This window comes from Rhinolophus sinicus, linkage group LG14, assembly GCF_036562045.2.
Source record: "Rhinolophus sinicus isolate RSC01 linkage group LG14, ASM3656204v1, whole genome shotgun sequence".
Taxonomy (NCBI): domain Eukaryota; kingdom Metazoa; phylum Chordata; class Mammalia; order Chiroptera; family Rhinolophidae; genus Rhinolophus; species Rhinolophus sinicus.
Window position 1 is genome coordinate 17,961,309 of NC_133763.1, and position 25,163 is coordinate 17,986,471.

General features: G+C 41.0%; 1 protein-coding gene and 1 long non-coding RNA gene across 4 annotated transcripts in view; one reads left to right on the forward strand and one right to left on the reverse strand.

Moving 5' to 3' along the window:
- Positions 1–14,913, reverse strand: part of LOC109437174 (uncharacterized) — an 18,577-nt gene extending 3,664 nt beyond the window's left edge. The window contains exons 1-2 of the long non-coding RNA XR_012491602.1: positions 14,787–14,913; positions 1,836–1,966 (exon numbers count right to left, since the gene is read on the reverse strand). This is a non-coding gene — a long non-coding RNA (uncharacterized LOC109437174). The remainder of the gene's footprint in view (positions 1–1,835; positions 1,967–14,786) is intronic.
- Positions 14,372–25,163, forward strand: part of CA8 (carbonic anhydrase 8) — a 93,834-nt gene continuing 83,042 nt past the window's right edge. For 2 of the 3 annotated variants that reach the window (XM_074318547.1, XM_019716202.2), the window contains exons 1-2: positions 14,372–14,877; positions 16,056–16,247. In XM_074318547.1, the coding sequence (XP_074174648.1) occupies positions 14,778–14,877; positions 16,056–16,247 (292 nt within the window). In that variant the 5' untranslated portion in view covers positions 14,372–14,777. Of the gene's footprint in view, positions 14,878–15,650; positions 15,736–16,055; positions 16,248–25,163 lie in introns of those variants that run through there. The other variant, XM_074318548.1, reaches the window with a different exon arrangement.

Consider the following 25,163-nt stretch of genomic DNA (forward strand, 5'->3'; position numbering starts at 1 on the left):
ATAAAATTCAGTTGCATCGCCATGAACAGGAATCATTTGCATTCCTATGGTTATTCGACGTTTGCATTGTTACCCATTTTCTATAACTTAAACTCTGTCTCTACAGGTTTGTGAAATAACCTAACCAATCAAAGGCAATTGAAAGTACACTGCTATGGCATTACATAATCTCAGAATGTCTGGTAACAATGCCCTCAGATCCACTGAAGAGACACCAGAAATCACTTTGGCCCATTTCCAATACTTGGCCCATTTTTCCTACATGAGGAATATTACTGAGAGGAGAATGGCCAGCAGAGAGTAACCATGAAAGCAGAAGCTCTTGAAATCCTGCATTACATGGACAAATGATAGTACCAGGAATATTTTCGACCTGGCAAAGGCAAGACACATTGGTGATCGTGGTTCAAGTTATAAAACACGGAAGAATCATCATAAAGTAAAGGGTTGTCCTTATTCTGTATAGTTCTGGAGGTCAGAACCAGGAAAAAGGAAACAAAAACAAAACAGGAAGTTACAGCAAAGTAGATCTTAATTCAATATATGAAAGACCTCTCCAGAAATGGAAGAGCTAATTTGTGCATTCGTTGCCATTGAAAGTATTCAAGTAGAAGTTACATAATTTTTTATATGAATTTTGTGGAGCTAATTTTTTTATTTTTCAGAAGTTTGCTCTAGAGCAGTGTTATCTTATAGACATATGATGCAATTCATATGTAATTAAAATTTTTCTTGCAGCAAGATTTTTAAAAAATTGATTTTAATAATATATATTATTTAACCTATTTCCAAATCGTTATTATTTCAACATCTAATCAATATAAAAACATTAGTGAAATCTTCTATTTATTTTTTTTGTACTGAGTTTCTGAAATCCAACGTGTATTTTATACTTCCTGGCACGACTCAGTTTGGACTAGCCACATTTCCAGCGCCCAACAGCAACATGTACCTAGTAATTATCTTAATGGATAGTAGAGGTCTAGATAGTAGAGTTCCATTGTTCCCAAACTTAAGCTTGGAGGATTTGTGGAGACATGATTGCTGGGCCCTACCTCCCAAATTTCGGATTCAGTGAGTCTGGAATGGAGCCCAGGAATTTGCTTTTCTAACAATTTTTCGGGTGAAGCTGATACTGCTATTCTAGGGACCGTACTTTAAAAACCACTGCTTTAGACCTCAGATCTTTTCACATAAGGTGAGAAATGTTTCTCTTGACAATGGACATTTGTCTCTTATTTTTGTAGGATGACTGTTTTTTATTCAGTGAAATTGAGACTTTCTGTGTTGACTCCAAATGATTCTGCCTTTCCCAGTCTTTATTCAAAGTTTCCTCTATTCCATCATTATCTCATTCTTGAGCTCCTAATGTTTTATTTGCACTTGGCTTTCAACAGTGGTACTTTACACAGATTTCACTGAGAATATATAAACATTAACATAAGAATAAGCAAAAGGTGGAGTTTCGGATTGTGCCGTAGTATAAAAGGCATTCAGCAATGGGACACAATTTCCCAATGTGTTAGAGGCATAAGTATCTTTGTGATTTTCTTTTGTAACATCCTTTCGCTACTGAGCCCATGAATCTATCTAAATCTTTGTTGAAACTATGAATTTGTTAAGTTACATAATTTTTTGAAGCGTATTAATTGTACAAAGTGGGCCTTTCTAGTTTTCCTAAAATTACATTTTTTAATCTCCAAGAGGAGCTTTCTTAATTTTATTATTCCAGAATTTGGCAAACACATCTATATCTAATTTACTGACATCACATCATTTCCCAACCCAAATGTGTCTAGATATCTTTTTGGGAACTTTTTTAGTTAGGGTCTTACCTGTCGGTGCTTATCCATTAGCCATATCCATAAGGAATTCCTTTTTCAATGTATGCTATCAAAACCTACATTTCGATCACAAGTTTTTTGGCTTGACCCCTTAAAATTCTTCAGTTAGTACCAAAGCAGTTCTGAAAAGAGAAAGGAAAAAAGGGAGGAATTGCATTTTAGTGTATTGGAAAAGGAGACTGGCCTGGATATTCTTGGTAGCCAGGAAGACAAAAGTTTTTTCTCAGTAGATACAATGAAACACAGATCTTTATTTTCGTGTAACCAAGAAACAAAAGTTTCTTTCCTTCTTAGGGAGTTCCGGAATACAGCTGGGGCCATTTTCTCACAGTCCTTACAAACGCACAAGGTTTCTATCAACTGCAAATGTAAATGGACTTGGAAGTGCTTACTAGTCAGGGACACCGGGTTCTCATCAAGCTTCTTACAGGATTTTAAAAATTATGATTCTTGGCTCTCACTCTCTCCCACACCTTAGAACCACTGCTGTTAATTCATTGGAAAGAATTCTTCTGAAGGTCAAACTGATTTGGAGCCATTTTAGTTTTTCACAAGGAGTGTAATCATTGCTCTCAGATATTCTGAACGCGGTCCACAAGGAGACTCTTTCAGAATCTGCAGAATCATGTTGATAATTTAGAACAGCAGTTCAGTTGTCATATGACTGTGCCTCAATACCTTTCGTGTCCGTTTATTTCACTGTGAGAGATTCCTTTTCTGGGTCACAAAATGAGCTAGGATTTTTTTTTTCTCGCAGAAATTACACACTGACATTATTTAATTTTGTTCACTTGGGATGACTGTAAAAATTAGTCTAGAAAGGAAGACTTCTCTATAGCAGAACAAGACTCAACTCTGTAGATGTTAGTAAAACATGAGGCTGTTAGAAAAACAGATGGTGAAGCTATTAGAGTCATTGCTGGAAGTGTTTGCATTTTTCACTGTGTTATGAACATTTAGGATAATTCCACCAATTGCAAAGGAACTGTTATGGAGTCCCTACTAATAGACTCCAAGGAAGTGTATTGTCAGAGAGAAACTTGGAAACCCAAAGAGCATCAATTAGAGGAGGTAAGAGAAGCTTGCTAGAGTTCTAGGTTGGAAATTTCTAGCTGAAGAGAAATGCTGAAAGACTGTGGAGAGTGGAAAGAATGTCAAGCATCAAAAAGAGACTCGACGTGTAAACTTGGGGGAATCACATGACCTCTCTGAAATTTGTCTTTAAAATTAAAGATCTTCCATGATAGTTTATAGGCTAGAAATGATCCAGTGTTTGCTTGCTTGTTTGTTCAATGAAGGCCATAAGACCTGAGTGCCTTCCATTTATCTGCCCCTTTTCTTTTTGGGGAACATTCTGTGTCAACTCAGATCCCATAGTTACAGTACTGCCCCACCCCCAATGGTCCCCAAGACGACATCGATACTGAGACTTCCTAGGAATGGCTTTCCTTCCTAGCGCTGCGAACACACGATCGACCAAAGGGTGGTGATTGGTGCATCCTTCAGACTGATTTATGACCAAAAGGGGGAACTGAAGATGGAAAAAAGGGGCTCTATGGAAAGTAACCTCGCAGGGTGACCTACCTGATCATAAATTCCTAACTGGCAGATGGTGGTGGGTAGTCACACCCCAGCCTTATAACTTCTTTAGTGAAAGGTTTTAAGCCAGCTCTGTCCATTGTTCTTGTGCATTTAGGTTAACACACCTCTGAGATGTCAGAAGTAATACTCCTGAAGGGGGTACCAACCCTCAAGAGAGCACATAATCTCAATCATCTGTAATCAAATCCCCGCCTTGCTTTCTCCCACCCTCACGTAATGTCATCTTCCTTGCGAGCCCTGTGTAATTTCAAATGCATAAAAAAAGCTGCAAAACTGTTATTCTCTGGAGCATTTGAGATCTTCCTCCCTGGCATATGTTGTCAGTTTGGCTCAAATAAACTCTTACAAAAATTCAAAAAAAAAAAAAAGGAAATAATAAAATAAGGAATCTTCAAGATCTCTTCTGTCAGGAAAAGTCATGGAAGACATTTGAAACGGGCAAAAGATTCCTGGGTATCCTTTCAGTGGAAATCTGGATGTTGTCCAAGGGACCCGCCTAGGATAGTCTGATTCTTTGAGGCTGAGTCTTTGATTGCCTTTGGCTGATCTATTTTGAAACATTGTAGAGATAGAAATAGTGTCTTAAAGTTATTATTTGTAGATTTATTATGCTTCTATTCTAGGTTGGGAACCAACTAGATCCTAACAATACAGAGACAGATAAGATACATTTTCAATCAGTTCCTAGCCCACAAGAAGAGGCACATACACTCACTCATTCTGAGTCTTCCTTCACCTGTGTTCCTGTCATCTCCCTCATCCTCAAATCCACCCAGAAACAGAGAATGAGTCAAAGAAAAAACGTTATGCAAAAAGGCACGGAGGGCATGAAAACAACCTTGAGTATTTTACAGTTAATGATAAGTTTTGTGTGGTTAAAGTTCGGTTTAATTATAAATTGCATGAGGCTAGATGGTTGGATTTGGCCAGCTTTTTCAGGGCCTTCTGTTCCATCTTAAAGAAAGTAGATCTTATATACTGCATGCAGCAGGAAGTCAGTAGGGATTTTTAAGCAGGAAAGAGACAGGCTGTTAATAGAGAGAGAGAGTTGTCCAGACGACAGCCGACAGATTTTTGAACTATGACAGTAGCAGTGGCATGAGAAGGCAGGCAGGGGTTGAAAGACATGTTTTGAAGTGGAATGAACAGGACTGAACTAGAGAGGAATATTGGAATTGTGAGAAGGAAAGCAGTGAAGGTTGATTCCAAGCTTCAACATGGGATGAATGGTGGCTTCCTTCGTTGCAATAAGGAACATAAGAAAAGTGAGGTGGTGAGGGTAGCTGGGGTGAGTTGGGAATGAATTTTATTTTAGATATGATTTGAGAAGCAATGTAACAGTAATGATTATGAAGCTAATTTACATTTGTATAATTATTTACAATTTTCAAGAACTTTCATATGTATTGACTTTTTCTTTTTTACAATCATAGGTTGATATTTTTATAGTATATTTGCGCCTCTCATGTAGAAGAGAATGCTATTCTTGTCAATGTCATAATGCGTGAATGTGAAGGAAGCAACTCGTGTGCACAGTTCTTTTACAGTGAAGCTACACAAGGTTGTCCTTTGATTTAGGGTCGGAGCTTTCCCTATGGAGGACTCTGCGGGAAACCTAAAAGCTAGTCAGTTCTGGGACTTTTCCAATGGTCCCACAGTGATTTGTAAAGCCTCCTTCTCAAGGTCATTACTTGAGGCATTCTGAGTGTGGGTATACCATTTTCAATGTTGTAAGCTCCTTAGGGACAAAGGCCAGTTCTAGTCAGCATGGTGTCCCAAGCTGTTAGGACAGTATCTATCACCGAGTACTTAATCAACAAATGTTACCTGGGTGAATGGACGGATGGGTGAAAGCAAGTTCGTCATCGAAGCTTAGGTAGAACAGGAGGATTACAGTGCTGACGGACTGACTGCCTGAAAGAACCTGAAGACTTGTGTTTGTATTCTCCTTGTGTCTTCAGAGTAGTTCACATGTGACTTGGGATTTTGAAAGAACATAAAAAGTAGGACAGAAAGTGTGCATAAAGCTCTCATCTCAAATGATTTTCTTGCCTTCTTCTAGTGACCTCATCTCCTTCGGTGGACATGATTACTTCCTTTATACCCAAGATGTAAATATGCCCCATCTGTGTGAGCACTGGTTAAAGAGGCGCATGGATAACTGGTCCTGAACACATGTGGTTGTCCAAACCCCAACTATCTTATAGTCAAATACCTAGAGTTACCTGCTGATGACCATCACGTCCTATTTTATTCTGAGGTCTCAAAGGGGTCAAGTTACTTACGTGTGCAATACGTCTGACATCCTTAAGATGGCTCTTCCTGTATTGTTTAGCACACTTTGAGCAATCTCACAAATGCACTAATTATTATAAAGAGATTCCTGAACATGAATACAGTATTACTACAACTACTACTAATAACAACAGGGATAATATTCAAACTCAGTGATAATAATCAATCAAATTAACTCACACATGAAGTGATCTAAGAAAATATGCAAGACATATATGCCAAATGCCAGTTTCTTATAATTCCATTGAGAGCTTATTACCTGCCACATATACTCAATTTTGCTATAATATGACAAATGTGTTCTTAAAAACCACTGTGCTATGCATACCTGGCAATAACAACCACAGGGTATATAGGGAAAATGGATTTAGGGGCACAACACTCAAAACTTCATCAGTGACATATTAAAAAGAAACAAAAAGGAACCTAATAAGATGGAACAGTATTTTTTTTTTTTTACAGATGCTCAAAGGTTAAGAAATGGTTGAATGCTAAAATAATATCATTTTACCTTGGAAAAGACCTGATGTTTGTTTGTGGAAGTTGATGTTAGAAAGATAACAGCTTTTGAAGGGATAGAAGGAAGATTACCCACAATCTGACAGACACTTGTAACATCAGATGACGATGGCTTGGCTCCTAACACCCAGTGAACTGAGGTAGCTGCTAGATGTTTGAGATGTGCATGTGTGCATTCTGTGTATTCCACACATGACACTGTTCAACTGGGTGCCGTTTCCTGGGTTCATCTCGTGTTTTTCACAGAGAAAGGTGGCATGAGCAAACAGAGAAATCTTGTGCTCAAATTGTTCCCTAATGTATCAACTGCATTGGAAAAAGTGTGCATTTCTAAAACAAGCATTCTCGTAAAACTGACTGTTCTAGCTTAGCTTAGTGCATTATCTGTCTTAACTTTTTTCATCCTCCCAACACCACTTCTGGTTTGGTCCCATTATTGTCCTCATTCTTTTGATGAGGAAATTGAGGCAAAGAAAGGATCAATTAACTTCCTCAAGATAAAAATTTATTGAGCAACAACACCATGATACCACACTGCCTTTCAACATTATATTATGCTAATGATAACAATACATTTAACGAGATAAGTGTTTCCATCAAGGCTTTTAAAGAGGACCACTTGAAATAATCCTTAATATCTGATGAATATTGTGTGTGTCACTCACCTCAGTCTCTCCTGTTGGAGTTTTGGTCTATTTTTCTGTTACCACCTTGTCAAGGTGGGGAGCATCAAACTATAATGCTGAGTGTTCCTGTCCCTTAAGTAATTAAGGCCCAGTCGGAACTTGTACAGTCCGTCTGAGCACTTAGTATGTACTCAGCACCAAGCTAGACTTTCTCTTCCATCACTGATAGTAATTATGCTAAACGTAATATTCAGTGAAGGCTACTCAATGGGGTTCCAGTCACAATGTAATCATGCTGTGCTCCATTAGTATTAAAAATGTTTATTGCTTTATGTCTTTCATTAGTGTCCCTGGTTCCTCCTCATTACACAAACTCTTTATGGAACAGAAATATTTAATACAAAACATCTTGAATGCTTTCTGTTTTTGAGGAGTAGCATTTTAGATGGCTAAGTAGCCACTTAATTCATATCCCATTGAGAGTTGGTTGCAAATGTGAGTGGATGAGTAACTAATGACACTTTGAATGGGCTTTTTGGTACAACGGTTGCAAAAACCAGACTTGTAGGTGGGAAAAGGTTATGAAATGAATGTTGGCTGTAGAGCTGGTCAGACCTGGTTCTGAGCTCAACTATTCCATTTTTAGCTGTGTGATTGTGGGCAAAGCACTGAATTCTCTGAGTTTCAGTTGCTTCATCTATAAAAAATATACCTTTTTCACATTATAATGAAATAATGACTTAAATCACATTACACACATAATAGGTGATTTGTACATCACCAGCCACTGAGAGAGGACTCTGCCGTCTATCAAGACATCAAATCCTGGGTAGTTTTAGCTGGGCGAGGCTGAGGTTGAAGATAAGGGCCTGGGAATGGCACGACGCAAGGCATCAAAGCTAGAGAATGGGCTACAACAACCGGGACAGAAGGACGTGGTGCAGGTGGGGTATGGATGGGATGCGGGGCTTGGACCTAGAGCAAACAGAGATGGACCAAGGCATGGCTGCAGAGTAGGGCTGGTTTAGGAGCAAATTTTGTCAGCATGGGATTCCAGACTCTGATTCCATTTTCCATACCCAGGTGGAGTCTTAAAATTATACATAGAATGTGCAACACAAAGAGTGAACCCGAATGTAAACTATGGACTTCAGTTAATAATAATGGATCATTGTTATTGGCTCATCAGTTGTAACAAATGTACCACTCCAATGCAAGGTACTAATGAAAGGGGAAACTGGGCTGAGGTGAGGGGTATATGGCAGCTGTGTCTACTTTCTGCTCAATTTTTCTGCAACTGAAACCTGCTCAAAATAAAGTCTATTAATTAAAAAAGAGTTTCGTTATTATATGTCTCTTTTTCCAACTTAGTTTCCTTTACCCTTCTCTTTTAGGCCTTCTGACCCCAGCTGCCAAGACTAGTCCAGCGTATCTCCCAATTTGCCCATTGGCAGGATGCAGGAGGGCTGAAGTGTGCATTGGACTTGGTGTTTGGTTGCTAATCGTGTTCCTACAACCCACCTGCCTCCATTGGCGGTGGTGAATCCCATTTGCTGAGTTCACCAACTCTGAAGGCAGAAAGTGTGGTGGTTCCCAGCACAGAGGCTGGAGAGAGACAGACCTCAGATTACTCACCACCTCTGTGGCCGTGCACGAGTCTGACCCTTGGTTTCTCATCTGAAGATGGGGTGATAGTATTGAGGCTCTTCTAGAATTAAGGGAAACAATGTATGGGAAGTGCTTGCGTAGCACCTGGAATATAGTAAGTGTGTGCTTTCATTATCTACACTTTGTAATAAACCACTCCAAACCTTAGTGGCTTAAAACGATGATTTATAATTTCTCATGATTCTGTGGGACAGGAATTCAAGCAGGAGTCAGATGGGCCATTTTCCTGCTCCATATACTGTCAGCTGGGGTCCCTCACTTGGCTGCATTCAGCTGGTGGCTAAGGTGGGCTGGAAGGTCCCAGAGGGCTTTACTCCTACATCTGTGCCTCTGCGCTCCTCCATGTGTCATCATGGGCTAACGTGGGCTTCCTTACAGCATGGTGGGCTCAGGGGAGTAGGGTTTCTTACATGAAGATTGGTTTCCAAGAGCAAAAGAGGGATTGGCCAGCCCTCTTAAAAGCTAAGCCTGTAACTCGCACAGGGTCACTCTACCACAGTCAGTAGGACAAAGCAACTCACAAAACCAGCTCTGATTCAAGGGGGAGATAAAATAGCCGCCCCCTTCAAAGGAAAGGTAGCACGTGTCTACAGGAGGGCAGGAATTATGGCAGCCAGCTTTGGAGAAAACCACCGTGCTCACATTATTCTGTGAATTGGTTTGCCATCTTGCACAGCAGGCATCCCTGCATCTCCTGAACCCAACCGCATGCTGTGGGCAGAGTGAGGTGTCCCAGTTGCTGTGGGAACTGCAGTATGAGTGTGGCCAAGGGGTGATCCTAATTGGGCCACTGCAGCTTCTCTTCATGTCAAAAAGGGCTCAGTACATTTCTAGAATTGTTCTGTCAACACAATGTGCTCATCTAAGCATATCATTTACTTTGTATTTTATTTCATGTCATGAGATTATTTTGAATTATGTTTAAAAAGATCTTTAGGGCCAGCCCAGTGGCTCAGGCAGTTGGAACTCCATGCTTCTAACTCCGAAGGCTGCCAGTTCGATTCCCACGTGGGCCAGTGGGCTCTCAACCACAAGGTTGCCAGTTCAATTCTTCAACTCCCACAAGGGATGGTGGGCAGCGCCCCCTGCAACTAAGATTGAACACGGCACCTTGAGCTGAGCTGCTGCTGAGCTCCCAGATGGCTCAGTTGGTTGGAGTGCGGGCTCTCAACCACAAGGTTGCCAGTTCGACTCTTGCAAGAGATGGTGGGCTGCGCCCCCTGAAACTAGAAACGGCAACTGGACCTGGAGCTGAGCTGCGCCCTCCACAACTAAGACTGAAAGGACAACAACTTGACTTGGAAAAAAGTCCTGGAAGTACACACTGTTCCCCAATAAAGTCCTGTTCCCCTTCCCCAATAAAATAAAATAAAAAAGTACACAATAAATAAATAAAAATCTTTAAAACATAGACATACTATTTAAATGTGTCATTTTGCACTTTTATTTACACCATAGAAAATCTTCTATTAACATCATAGAAAAAAATAATCTTGATCAAAAAGTGAACCACACTGGCTTCTAGATTTGCGTTTTTGTTGTTTGTTTTTCACTTTGATTGGCATGTCTTCTTACTTCCTTTCCTCCTCTTCTGTGGGCAAAAGAGCACTTGGTTATCTCACAGGACCCAGCTCACATGTCACTTCCTTTATGAAGCCCCTATTGACACACCTGCCACCAAGTAAACTTGACCACTCCCTTTATGTGTGTTGTGGCCCCTGTATCCTGAAAGCCTCTGCCTTAGTCATCAGAAGTTTTATTGCGCTAGTATTTATAAAGGCTAACCAGATTACCGTATGGCTGGTGGCACAGGGAAACTAATTCCTAAGTGCCTCCCATGTGCTCTGTGGGGGCTACAAAGAGGATGAGATGCACCCCTGGCTCCCAGGGAGCTCACTGGCTATTGGACAAGGTCATCAAGACATATTTAAAACACAATCTTAATTTCAGGGCTAGAGATCTGTACGGAGTGTTACGGAAGCTTTAAACCACTCGAGTAGGGATTTCATTTGGCAAATGCTGGGAAGGCTCCCTAGAGAAGGGCGTTTTGGGAGTCATCAATAGTCATCTGCAACATCCCAACTTCAGCTGCTGTTGTTTTCGTGCTGCAGTAGGTGTAGGGCTCCAGGCATAACTGGTGTGATTGGAGGGAAGGGAAGAGAGCGATGGCCCATGCCTACTTAAAGGAGACTGGGATTTTCTATGGGAATGGGCTTTCTCACTGAGTGGTGAGGTTGTGAGGATCCTGGTTAGCACCAGGGCTTCTAAGAAGTTTGCAAGGTGTTGATAAGGGCACTGTTTTAGACTGTTTAGTCTCCTTGCAGGCCAGAGAGGTAAAAAGACATGCAAAAAAGCAGTTCAGCAAATAAAGATTACTCTTGAGCTCGCCTTTACCTGATGGGCTACTGTAACAGTCAGCGTTGGGTTATGCCACTATAACAAACAACCCCCAGATCTCAGTCGCTTGTAAAACAAAGGTTTATTTCTCACTGAATAACTTGTCGACTTCTGGTTGTCTGCGCTCTCCTCTGTGGGTCTTCTTCATTCCAGGATCTAGACTGAAGGAGCAGTACCTCTCTTGGACTCGGTAATTTGGGCGCAGAGGGACAACAATGATGGTGGAACCACATGGTAATTACTAAAGCTTCTATGAGGAAGTGGTACACGCACTCCTACTCAACGCTGTGAGGTATCACCTCACAGAGCAGAGTAGTGAATGACAAGAGTATAATTTGCCACCGCCCACTCAACTCAACACTAAAAGCTGATGGTTCTGAAGACAGAAGACCAAGAAGAGTTGAAACAAAAGTAGGCGTATAAACACTACTTTAAGCAGACAAAATATAAGACTAATCAGATGAAGAAACAAATATGAAAGAATCAGAATGTCTTGCCTTATAAATGATGATTGAAACTTTCAGCAATCAAAATGTGTATAATGAGGAAAATTTTGATGCCTTTACTGACAAAACAAAAATCAGACTAGCTAACTAAACGACCAGAGCAGTGTCTTACTTCAGACAGGAGCCCACGGAAGCTCACATTTTTTGAGTAATCTGGATTGGTGTTGGCAGGTCACAGAAGGTACTTGGAGGAGAAAATGGAGCTACAATGATGACTGCCATTATTCAGCATCATTGCTCATGCCTAGATTGCTATTCGCTCAATCACTGCCCATGCAAATCCCATGCATGTTGTGAAGGTACGGGGTGCTAGGACCAATCTTAATATCTCTTTGTTCCTTTGACATCTAGCTTAGCTTGTCCCTTTGAGGTATTTCTATTTATGTTCTCTTAGTACCACATAGCAATTAGTTATATAGGTGTTATTTTTAATGAATTGTTATACTGATGTGATTTGACCTCAGTTATGCAAACACTAAAAGTGAGTAATGTAAAGTTAACTTAGGAATCAAATATGGTATTAGGCCGAAATGCATTAAAATTATATAGAGGGGTGTATGGAGTACTTATGTTCAAATACAGAGGGTGAATATTTTTAGATTCTCTGATATTAGATTTAGGTGTGCTTGTTCTATTTCATAAATCAAAGAATTGGCCTATATCTTTGATCTGTGTGTTTAGGTTTTATGGTGACAGATACCCTGTAACAGCTAGAAATAGAAATTCCATCTTTAGTGATAATATAGTACAGGGACCTGAGAGGAGAAGGTCTTAAGGTGCTGTTAATTAGCAGAATTCTGAAGCACACAGTCTCAAAGCAATTAAGGCTGTTAATTGACTATTTGGATGCACAGTGGAATGGCTCATATGTTGCTGGACAGGGTACCCTAGGCTTGCAAGGAAGAGTTACATTATACACACGATGTTGAAAAATTTAGAAGGATCAGATATGGGTAAACATGTTTGTCTAGTAGTTAACTGCATTTATGAACGGTGATTCATTGTTGGCTACATGCAAAATTGTCTGTTAGCTGCAAAATTCATTATTAACAATTCAGCCTTTCAGCCAATCTGCTGTAAACATGGCACACTATTTACTCATGGGAAATGGAATTTTTTTGCCATGGCGATTTTGCTGTCCTCCGGTTCAAGAAACATCTCTGTAATTCATGTCATCCTTTAAGAGCAGTTGGTCGTCACACATGGGTATGAGGTAGCATCTATGTACATGTTGGGGCCAGAGGGAACTGAGCATTACTGCTGAGCTCAGGGTGGCAAAATGATTTTATTACGGAACCATCCATGGGGTCCATAAGCTGCAGCATTTGATTAAGGTGTGAACTTCTTAAAAGAAAGCTTAAAAAAAATTTCAACGTTGTGAAAAAGTTTTCAGGAAAGGAGAAAGCAATGAAATATTCCTTTTGGAAGAACTTCAGTGAAAAATGGTTAATGTTTGTGGTAGTGTTTATTATTTTTACAGCTATCGCTTTAGGACAGACTTCTGCTTCTGTCAAGCCCAGGCTCACTAAGGGGCAGGGGAGAGAGGCTAGTCACTAAAGAACGCCCAGAAAGCAGTGAGTAAAGAATGCATTTAGTTTTTCTCAGACTGTGGCTCAGTCTGCTCAAGGGTGGACTTTCTGGTGTCTGTGTTAAGAGGAAAGAGAAATTACTTGAATTACATGAAATCCACAGGTTATCCTCAAAGCTAAAGTTAACCAACAGTTTTCACTTATTATGCTGAACATTCTAGAAAGGGGCAGATTGATCCCCCACCCACTTTCAGTCCCAATCCATTTTCTGGAGAAATTTCTAATAGCCTGTGAAGTGGCTTTAAGAAAAAAAGGGGCTGAGCAGGCAGTGGAACACAGAACCCCAGATCCTCAAACTGAGTACCTCCGTCCTTATATGAGGAATTAAGCATTGATAAGGATGGTATGATTTAGAAATCCACTATTCAAACTGCTAACAGACATTTCAGTGAGTGCATAGAGCATATAGAAATAAATTTTACAGAAGATCCAAGTCTGAGATTATGCTCACAGACCTTCTAAAAACAGTGTTAACCCGCTCAAGGGATATTAGCTTAAGTTTTTAAAGAAAAGGCGTTAGAACAGGGGGCTGAAGTCATTAACACTGGATTGGGCGGCTCGTTTGTGAGGTAACTATGAGAGCTTTTTGGATCAGGAAAGTTCCTGTTTGTTATGCAATGTGTGCATTTCATTATTTACACGATTTCATTAGGCATCAGAGCTGTGTACACAGCTAGCTGCGTCTGCAGCAGCACCCACAGTCTGAAACTAAAACCAAAACACGCTTGCTTTATTGCCTTTCACTACTCTACACTTTTTCATGGAAAAATTTCCCTAAATTATATTTACTTCTCTAGATGAAAACAATTTTTTTTCTTCAATGTTTTTAGGAACTGTAAGTTTCTTGGAAGGTTTTCCATACTCGTTTCTACTGTGTTCCAAGGGCTAATAAAACAACAAAACCTCAGAAATAAGGATTCAGAGTGGGGAAACCCTCTCTGTGTGTCCCCCAGCCCTCTCTTCTCCTACCCAAGGCAATCCGTCTCTCTCCTCCCAGGCCCCTTTTGCTATTTCCTGGAGAAAGGATGAAAACAGACAGGCCCGGCCTGGGCCCCGCACACCAGCGTCCTGTGGACAGACCCTGGGTGACTCGCGGGGTTCGGGACGGCGGGCGCCGGAGGCCGATCACCCGCAATCAGCGCAGGACAGGGGGGTGGGGAGCCCCCCCAGCGGGAAGGGTAAGCGGTGTCCGCTCTTTCTCTCGTTTCGGCGCTGTAGCCCCAGGGCCTTTTCCTGGTGTCCTCCCCCCGGGTCCCCCGGCCACCGAACCAAGGGGGCGGATCCTCACGTGCCAGACACGCCCCGGCCGGGTTTATAATTCGCCGGCTCTCGCTCCCGGAGCTGCGGCTTCTCCCGCGCTCCGCTGGGACTCCCGACGCGCTCGCCGCGCCCGCCGCCGGACGACTCCCGGCTCGAAGCCCGCCCGCCTCGCGCCCGCTCGCACTCGCACTCGCACGCGCGCTCACACGCGCGCGCTCACACTCACATTGTCTTTCACCACGCGCGCTCACACTCAAACACGTGCTCTCCCACTTTGCACACGCGCTCACACTCACACTCGCGTGCTCCCACGTGCACACGTGTGCTCGCACTCACAGGCGCACTTTCACGCGCTCAGACTCCCCCACGCGCGCCACGCGCACAAGCGCTCACACTCTCACTCCGGCCCGTTTACCCCGCAGGGGCGCAGGCACCGCCGGCGAGGGCGCCGAGAGGACCCACGACCTTTCCATGGCTGACCTGAGCTTCATCGAAGATTCCGTCGCCTTCCCGGAGAAGGAAGAGGATGAGGAGGAGGAGGAGGAGGGTGTGGAGTGGGGCTACGAAGAAGGTAACCCGCAGCGTGCTGGGTGGCCGGGGTCCCGGGACAGCGCGTCCGAGGCGACGCGCCGCGTATGTCCGGCGCAGCGCAGGGCTCTGCACGCCGCTGATCTCGCGCGCTCCGAGCACCGCCGCGTCCCCGCTTTCCCACGTGGCTCTCTGTCGCTTTTCCAGTCCCCGGGCCGGTTTCGGGACAGAAGGCGCTCCAGGGACGGCGGGCGGGCCTGCTGCCTGCTTCAGCGCTGGGGAGCCGGGCTTTCTTGTCCAGCAGCAGTTGGCACCTGCCTCCCTCCGGAGGGCGAGCCTGAGAGCTGTGGCGGTGACATTTCTGTTCTGAGTAGCTACAAGGAGCAATGTTACGTTGTACTCACCACCTTGAGAATACTGTGTTAGCGAAAGTATGACGTTCTTGTTTGCTATGAAGACTTTGATAGAAGAAAGTGTTTCTGCCTCTACTTTTTCCCCCCCGAAGGATACTAACAAGACTCTTTCCAGACATGTCCTAAATTTCAGGCTCAATCAGTGGGCTTGACTTTTTAAGAAGTTTAGTTTTCTAAATTTATCCCTGAAGATGTAGATCTCTTAACAGAGTTGACCACAGGTGCTGATATTGACTATATTTATTGAAAAAAAATGTAGAATTTGTAGTTTTAACTTAAAAATATGGAAATAGTATACATGTAGGAATACAGATATGTGTATATAGCATATGCACACTTCAAAACACTGTACTTGCATTTCTGATACGAGGTGTTTACTCCCTTGCTTCAGGTCTGTGGTTTTGGGCTCTCACCGAGCATGTGGGGAGTTACAGGTGTTTGCCAAGTACTGCACATAATTGAACTGATGAGCAGAGGACAGTTTTGTGGTATTATCTTTTCCCTAATCATTTAAAGATTACCTGAATTTCCTAGCATCATAAATTGCTACATCTATGTGGACCAATAGAAACAGTATTTTGTTAGTCCAGGGTTTTGTATGTGGTATTTGATAACATTATGTCATTCAAAATATGAATGCAAAAATTCACACACTGACCACATTTCACCTATATACATAGAGAGAGTAGTCATAACCCTCTTAATAATGTACGGGGTCATAAACAGTGTTTAAACTAGTTTTTACATGATAAATTTTACTGTAACTTTTTTTTTAACCTGTGATAAATGTGTTTCATGTTGTCCTTAGGTGTTGAGTGGGGCTTGGTGTTTCCTGATGCTAATGGGGAATACCAGTCTCCCATTAACCTGAATTCAAGAGAAGCTAGATATGACCCCTCATTGCTGGATGTCCGCCTCTCACCAAATTATGTGGTCTGCCGGGACTGTGAAGTCACCAACGATGGACATACCATTCAGGTTATCCTGAAGTCAAAATCAGGTATTTCACGAGATGCTTTTGTGTGTTCTTGTAGATTCAAAGTCACCTGGGAGCCACTGAACTCATTTAGCTTATATGACCTTAAAAGTAGAACTAACAGCTCCATTGTCAGGATACCTTTATATTAGGTTGGTGCATAAGTAATTGTGGTTTAAAAGGTTAATTGCAAAAACCATAATTACTTTTCCACCAGCCTAATATATTATAAAACACATTTTTTTAAAAATTGGGGAATGTTGGGAACAGTGTGTTTTTCTAGGATGTGAAGTTGTTTTTTTTTTTCAATCTAGTTGAGGTGGGGCATAGCTCAGCTCCAACTCAAGTCATTGTTTTTAACCTCGTTGTGGAGAGCGCAGCTCACTGGCCCATGTGGGACTCGAACCTGTGACCTTGGTGTTAGGAGCCCGCACTCTAACCACTGAGCCAACCCGCTGCCCACCAGAGGCTTAGGGCTCCAACCTCAAGCTGTTGCTTTCAATCTAGTTGTGGACTGCGGAGTTCACTGGCCCTTGTAGCAATAGAACCGGCAACCTTGTTGTTAAGAGCTCCTGCTCTAACCAGCTGAGCCATCCGGTTGCCCCTATAAAGTGCATTTTGGAAATTATTTTCTGAAACATTTTTGAAAGGATAAAAGGATGAAATTATGAAGATGTCAGTTTGGTTGTTCTTTGTTAGATGATACTCTAACAATCAGTTAGTTGGTCAACATACACTTTGTGGAATTTGTGGAAAGGTATATGCAGGTGTACCAATCTGCATTTTGTCCTAAATTGTTGATCAGCTTAAATCATGTAGATAATTATACTTCTCTGTTTTACTGCATTGTAAAACTAAGATTAGGATTTATTGACATTATCTGGCATTCAAGATAGACTTTTCAAGTTCATTTTCTCTACTATATTAATATGAGAAGAATTTTAACTAATAGCAATCAAAAACATCCTCTAAACTCAGCACAAGACTGAAATGGCAAACAAAGCTCTTGCTTTAATGAAAAAAAAAAAAATTTAACTCACCATCTCCCTCTGAACCTATTTGAGATGGATTTGAAATGTCTTATGGAAACGGTGTTGGGTCATTACTAAGAAAATTTATTTTTGGCTTAAATGTAATGAAGAGGAAAGCAGAATTTAAAAAATTAGCATTAATATTATGCTTTTCAGAGTGAGTAATAACTATTATTTTCCTCTTAGAAAGAATGTAAAATTAGAATATGTTGAAATATTAGGAAGTGCTTAATGAACAGAACCAACTGTGCTCAAATTAATTCTGAATCAATTAGATTGATGTTTCAAACCATAAAATTTTCAGTTTTTTTTAGTAGGCAGGGCAGATATTAATTACCAGCTGTGGATTTTTTTATTCATTGTGAATGTTCCTGAGCTTTAATTTAAAATAGTTGTAGATTCATGTAGCCTTCCCTGCTGTTCTGAGTTTAATCAAAGTATGGGCATCACACAAACAGAGTCTAGGTTTTATATGTACTTAGTTGAAAAGATAGCTTCAGATGTTAAATTTGAGTTTAAATCAGAATTTTTTTTGGGGGTCATCTATAATGGGATATCATGTATCATTTTTTAAATATACAGTAAAGTTATTGAATGCTGACTTCTGGCATATAAAAAACATTTTAAGGTAATACATGTGTGTTAGCATGTTGACATGATTTTGTATATCTGGAAATAAAACATTTGTATATCTATACAACAAAAATGCATTTCACGTCAGTCACCATGGTGAGTCAGGGTTGTCTGAGTACAAATGGATAAGAAGGTTCTTGAGGATTCATAGTTTAGGGAAAACCCAATCCTTTTTAAAGTATTAGTGTAAATATGGTATGGCAAATATTAGAGAGTTTTATGGGAACATAGAGGAATGACTGAGTACCAATACTATCAGTTAAGACAATGTGTGTCCATTCCTGCTCTGAGATCAAGTTTACTTAATCAAATTGAAGTTAACATTTTCTTCTGGTACCTTCTCAGACACTCACAATTTCCCTTGGCCTCCTGCCGCACCCCGTGGCTTTTTTTTGCCGGTTGATTCTTTCACATCCGCCACCCCAGTTACGGAGGAAGAGCTCACTGTCTCTCTGTCTATCTGTCTAGGCCTGATTTGGATACACATGCTTCAGACAGACCCCTTACTCCTGTGTTTTTGGGGGAGAACTTGCTCCTTCAGGTGCCCAGTCTCCTTTCTGCCACTGTCTCCTTTCTTCGTTGTTTCTTCAAACTTAAAAAAAAGTAACAACAACAAAAAAAATACCATGTCTGGACCAGTTTATCTTTTTTTCTAGGATATTTAAGCTTCTCAAAGGAATACTTTGCAAGATCTGAACACCCTGTCATTCATTAATTTAATTCACATTTAATCTTTATCAAAATAGAATATAAACATAATCTAAACAGTTGAGTAGTACTATGTTTCTTTCTGCCTCTGGGTTATACCCCACCCTCCCACCTAAAACATTTTGCTCTGGTGACAAGCACTTTCAACTCAGCTGTTTCTCCTGCTATTACTTGAATACTTCTTAATAACATGTTTGTACTCTCATGCTTTGTTATTTAAGATACCTATAAACTCCCTACTATGGAAGATGGAAGATGAGGCTGATTTTCTTGTTATGCTCCCCCATCGTGGTTTTGCTCCCTTATTGTCCCTGTATACTTAAATTATAATTTTTATTTAAATTAATAGTCAGTGTCTTAGAGTTTCTAGGTTTATTCATCTCCCAGTAACTTCTGAGAAAAGGGGCATGTGAGGGTAAATGTTTGGATACCTTGTGTGTCTGCAAGTGTCTTACTATACCTCACACTTGACTAGAGTTTGCCTGCGCAAAGCAGTCTGGACTGGAAGTATTGTTCCTCAGATGCTTGATTTCATTGCTACATCACCTCGGGCCTCCAGTGCGTGGTTGAAAGATCTAGTGCCGCCCTGCTTTTCAGGCCTTTGATGTGACCTTTGTTCCTCTCTGGAAGCTTTTATAATTTCCTCTTTATTGCTATTGCTTTGAAATTTTACAACCATATGCCTTGGTGTGGTTCTTTTTTTTTTTTTTTACACGTGTGCTGAGGACTAGGTGGACCTTCTGAATCAGGATTTCTTAGAAATTTCTCAGAAATGCTCTTATATTTCTCAGAAATTTTCTTATGTGATTTCACTGATAAGTTTTCTGTTCTTTTCTTCTTTCAGTAACCTTTTTTCTTTGTCTTTTTCTTCTACTTTCTGTAGATTTCCTCAACTTATATCTTTCAGACTTTCTATTGGACTTTTAACCTCTGCTGTTATATTTTTAATTTCTAAAAAGTTGTGCTTATTCTGTGAATTTAAAAAATTTTTGTTTTAATTAAAATTTTTTTAAAAATACAACTTCTACGTAGTATTTGTTTCATGAATGAAGACTCTTTCTCCATTCTTTTACGTATTGCTTTTTTTCTTTTCACTGCATGTCTCTGTTTATTCTGGGTTCCTTCTATTTGTTTTGGCTTCTTTCTTTTATTATTGGAGGTTTCCCTCAAATGTCTAGTGATCTTTGGCTCTTTGTTCATCTTTAGGAATGGGTCTAAAAAGTGGATTAGAAGCTCTGTGCACCTGAGCAGAAATTGGGGTCTGGTGGCTGTCACAGTAATGTGATTAGGTGAGGCCCTGGCCATGTTGTTGGTGGAGGCTTCATAAGTTTTATCAGTTTCTTTGGGGGAGGGCGTGTGGGGCCTCACAGCTGGCCATCGGCACTGGTTATTGACCACAGGCAAGAGAGTGTGACCAGAGTGTTATGTTTCTTACGGTTGATGAACCTGCATTGATACATCATCGTCAGCTAACGTCCATAGTTTACCTTAGGGTTCACTCTTGGTGTCGTGCATTCTATGGGTTTGGACAAATGTATCCACTATTATAGCATCATATGGAGTAGTTCCACTGCCCTATGAATCCTCTGTGCTCTGCCTGTTCATCCCTCCTTCCTCCCAACCACTGTCTCCATAGTTTTGCCTTTTCCAGAATGTCATGTATTGGAATCATATATTAAGTAGCCTTTTCAGATTGGCTTTTTTCATGTAATAATATACGAGGTCAGACAATTAAGTTCGTGAACTCATTCTAGAAAAAGTGCTGCATACCTCTTTGCTGAATATCACTACGGTCACCTTCGAAGTACTTCCCTTAGGAAGCTATGCACTGACGTCAGCGCCTAGTCTACCCTTTAAAGCAATTTTGGAACTCTTCTGGAATGTCAATCAGAGCTGTTGTCATATTACCCTGATGTCCTGAATGTCATCAAAATGCCTTCCTTTCAATATTGCCTTTACCTTTGGGTAAAGAAAGAAGTCATTGGGGGCCAGATCGGGTGAGAAGGGAGGGTGTTCCAATACATTTCTTTGTTTACTGGCTAACAACTCCCTCACAGACAGTGCTGTGTGAGCTGGTGCATTGTCATGATGTAAGAGCCGTGAATTGTTGGCAAAACGTTCAGGTCGTCTAACTTTCACACAGCCTTTTCAGCACTTCCAAATAGTAAACTTGGTTAACTGTCCAGTTGGTACAAATTCATAATGAATAATCTGTCTGATATCAAAAAAGCTTAGCAAATTGTTGCAACAAGTTTGTGAACTTAATTGTCAGACCTCATTGAAGTTTTCTTGGATGCTGTCATTAAAAAAAATTTATAGAATAAGCACAATTTTTTATTTTTTTTTAGAAATTAAACTCACTTTATACACACCACTCCACTGAACCATCAGGCCTCACAGAGGTTGTCAGTGGCCTGGGCTACTTCGTCTTTTTCTTCATGGTTCTTTTTTTTTTTGCTTTGTTTATATTAAACAATAATAAAGAATTACCAAGAAGAGTTACAAAAGTTGTAGCATAATTTAGATGCTAACACCTATTAAAGCTTTTAACATAATCCTAATGATATAATTCTTATATATAATCCCATCGGGATATATTACCTTAATTTAAATTTGAGGCATGTCCTGAGCATGAAACCTCTACCCTCCCCCCCACCCCGAAATTTCCAAACAAGGTCATTGACGATCTTCTCATTCCACAATCAAATGGACATTTTAAAATTCTTAAAATACATTAATTCTGCTGCATTTGCAATGGAATTTTTGAAAACTCTTGGCTCCTGTTGGTCTCTGACACATGACCTCCTGATATTTGTTCTTAATTTTGATGGACTTTTTTCTGCCAGGTCTTCATTCTCCATTATTCTAAAGTCACGGGATTTCTCAAGGTTTCCTCCTCGACCTGCTTCTCTTGTACAACAGGCACCCCATAATCAGTGCACTCATACAGTTTGGTACTTTCTTCAGTGTGCTGTTTTCCAATAAGACAGCAAATGAGTTTAGGACAGAGGCTGCAGTCACCGATTCCCTGAGTGGAATGAGCCCTTGGAGGGAGGGCAGCCTGTCCAGTGTCTCGTTTCAGATCCTCTGGTAAGTGGCGGGGCGTCCTCAGCTCGATCAGCTCAGAAAAGGAAATTCATTCCTCACTGAGGAAATCCATTTTTCTTTTGAGTAATTTCAAAGATAAAAAAGTGTTGTGATCTCCTTCATTGTTTCTAGTTTGGGATTCTGGACCTACCAGAACAAATATAATTGTGCTTTCACATGACATCTTTTAAAATATTGATTACCATCGTCATATTGTGAAGTTGCCATTTTTTCTTTTCAGACATATTAGTTCCTTCAACTGTTCCTCGTATGATAGTCCTTCATTCATTAATACTTATTTATTGGTCATTGACTACAGGAATTACAAACTCACTTGTCCTTGAGAGCTAGACAGGCATTACAAATGAGAGCAGCCAGGAGAGCAAAACTTGTAACTAGCTATTGACCCCTTGCTTTATCTGTATGTTGGGAAGCAGTAGGGACTGGTGGGGATGGTGGGAAACCAGCAAACTGCAGAGAGCATGCCCAGTTTGGCAGATGTTTAAAGTGTCAGGAAAAGCTGGAGAGAGACGTGGACCTGTGAACCAAACACACACATTCACTGGCTTCATCTGGCCTACCAGGTACAGTTGGCAATCTTTGTTTTACCTCGTGCAAGGTATTCCATGCCTTTGATAAGGCAAGTAAGGACCACACGCAATGCCGGCTCTCAAGGAGGTTACAGCGGTAGGTTGTGAAAGGTAGGTGTCTAGGAGGAGGTAATTTTGCCTGAGATTATTCAGAAAGGATTTGTGGAGGAAGTGACATTTGCAGTGGTCCTTGCAGGGTGAATAGCATTTGGATCCAGGGGACTGGGATGTGTGGAAGAGAGAACACGATGCTATGGCTATCGATCAAAAGACATGGCTGTGGCTATGGGAAGGTCTAGAGAGTGTCAGGGAAAGGCACATCGTTAAGGACATTTGGAAGGAAAGCTTCATTCATATTAAATGAAGTTAATGGAAAATACAATGGAGAGGTTATGTTGGAGCAAGTTCATGAGGACCTTGAACCAACTATAAAGACTATAAGAAACTTCTTTTCTGTAGGATAAAGTCGTAATCAGCATGTTGCTGTAGGAAAATCAACCTTGCAGCACTGAATAAGAGGGGATCTGGAGAAACTGGGAGTCAGGTTATTGTATGAGACTCAGTTAACCAAGACTGCAGCTATTGTGTGGGCAGTGCCAGTGGAGAGGAAGGGATGACAGAGAGCTGTCTGAGATGCCACCCGCAGAATTTCAATGACTGGTTATGTGGAGCAGGGGAGAGGAGGGATGGGCTGGGGTGGAGCCCCTATGACTGGTCCATGGTTTGGATCCTGTCACCATTCTCCCTCTGCTCTGAGCACATTTCAAGGTGGCAGAGTGCCTCCCAACGTGGACTTGAGCCAAGATTCGCATCCCAGGTGTGACCTGACCAGGAGGTTGGTCCTGTTATCTCCCTGAGTATGGAGAGTTTTATTAAGGCCGCCACATATATCATGAATTTCTCTGTGGGATGCGTGAATCGCTGCACTGCAGGAATCTTAAGTTTAGTGTATACAAAGTAAAATGGGACATGCTTATAAAAAGTAGCTTAAGTATAAAAATAGAATTATAGATACCCACCTGAGTGGTTTCACACTTAAGTTGTGAAAAAGTGTAAGACTGCCTAAGCTTGTGCAATAGAATGTCATTCCATCTGATGACCAGCAGTGTTGAGAGTAATGACATTTTTAATGGGCCATCGGTATGGGAGAAATTGCTAATCAAGATAGGTCATTTGTGCCCTTCACTGTAACTTATTATAGCAACCTTAATTAGAAAATTTTATTTCTGGGTCTTTTAGAGTTCTCAATATTAATTTTAGGCTAGATTATTATTATTAATCATCCTTTTAGAAAATGACAACTTTTTATAGTGTTTCTTGGCAACCTTGCTGATTTAAAGATGAAGTTGTCAAAAGTACCTTAAAATTATTTTTACTTAAGAAGAGGCTATGTATTATTTATTTATATGAAATGTCGGGCTTTAATTTTTTTATGATTATATTTATTATTAGTTAACTTTTTGGGGATTTCAATGATCTGGACTATTGTCCAGCTGCCTTAATCTGCTTCATTTTGCTTGTGTAGACTCAGCTTAACTGGCCTTCTCTCCATATTGTTGATGATATTTATTCTTTAATATGAAATAAAGCTGTAGGTTAAAATCTGGAGACAATAAAAATAATTGAGTTTTGCTTTTGAGATGTCAAATGTCAAAAAAGAACTACTTAGTACTATGTTTGGAATGTTTTATGAATACGTTTCAGATTCCTTAAGTTAAACAGGATATAAAATCTTTAAACGTACCGAGAATGACCTGTTTGGGCCTTTGGATCCTTTGGGGGTCCATGGGGGCCATTGGCGCTGGTCTCCCTCCCCGTTGGAGACTTGGCTCCGGCAGGCTCTGTCACTGGCCTCACCGACTTTGTCTGGGGTTTGACAGCAGCTCTCTAACCAGTGAAGCTTGCCGTTTGCTGGTCCACTGTCCATGCAGACATGTAAGTAATATCTCCAAATGCAAAAGTATTAGCCCCCTGTTTAACAGCCATCGATGATTGCCTGCCTGCTAAACTCCAGCCCCTGAGCATGGGCTCAGGTCCCCTCCAGATGCTAACACTTTGGGGCCTGCCTTTGGCCATTGGTAACCTGTGCCTTTATTCTCTTGGAACACACTCAAGCTGTTTCCTGTCTCTGAGCCTTCCTCAGCCTCTTCTCTCTGCTGGAACGTACTTTCTCACTTCTCTAAGCTTACTCTTCAAGGCTCTGCTTAGCTGTCGTCTCCTTTGGAAGGTTCCCTGACTTTCTGATGCCCCTTGGTTTTGGCTTGACCCTTGCTGGGTGCCCTCCTAGTACCTTCTGTACTTCCCCTTACTCTCCTGATGCAATTTATTTCAACCATTAAATTCAGTTCTGTAAGCACTGCGAATGCCTAGCCAGCACCGAGACTAACCTTGTTTTTATACACTCGGTGTCAGCACAGCGCTGGGCATGTTAAAACCTGTGTGTTGAACTCAAATGAAAAGAAGTGAGGGGGAATAAGCCTTGATTAACAACAGCCTGTGAACTATCTGGCAAATTTGTCTTCAGCAAAGGATTGTAGAAGCTTAGGTAGATTTAGGTAAATATACATATATCGTGTCTTTATGGGGTTCCAAATTTTGCAGAAGGATCTCTTTTTACATCTCATAAGCATAATGGGCATTTCTGTGAAAGAGCATTAAAGAAAATGGATGCAGTAGCAATGACATCAGTTGATTTTGTATTCTTTTCACAAGCTTGTCATTCTAAAGAAACACAGCATGTCATCAGTATGAGTTTCATATTGTTTCATTGTAATTTTATTGAGCTTAATGACATCATGACTAATAAACCTGCCATATAGTGACAAAATATCACTCAGCAAAATATGATAATCATAAATGTAGGGAAAGTGTGTACCTTTTGGTATGACTGG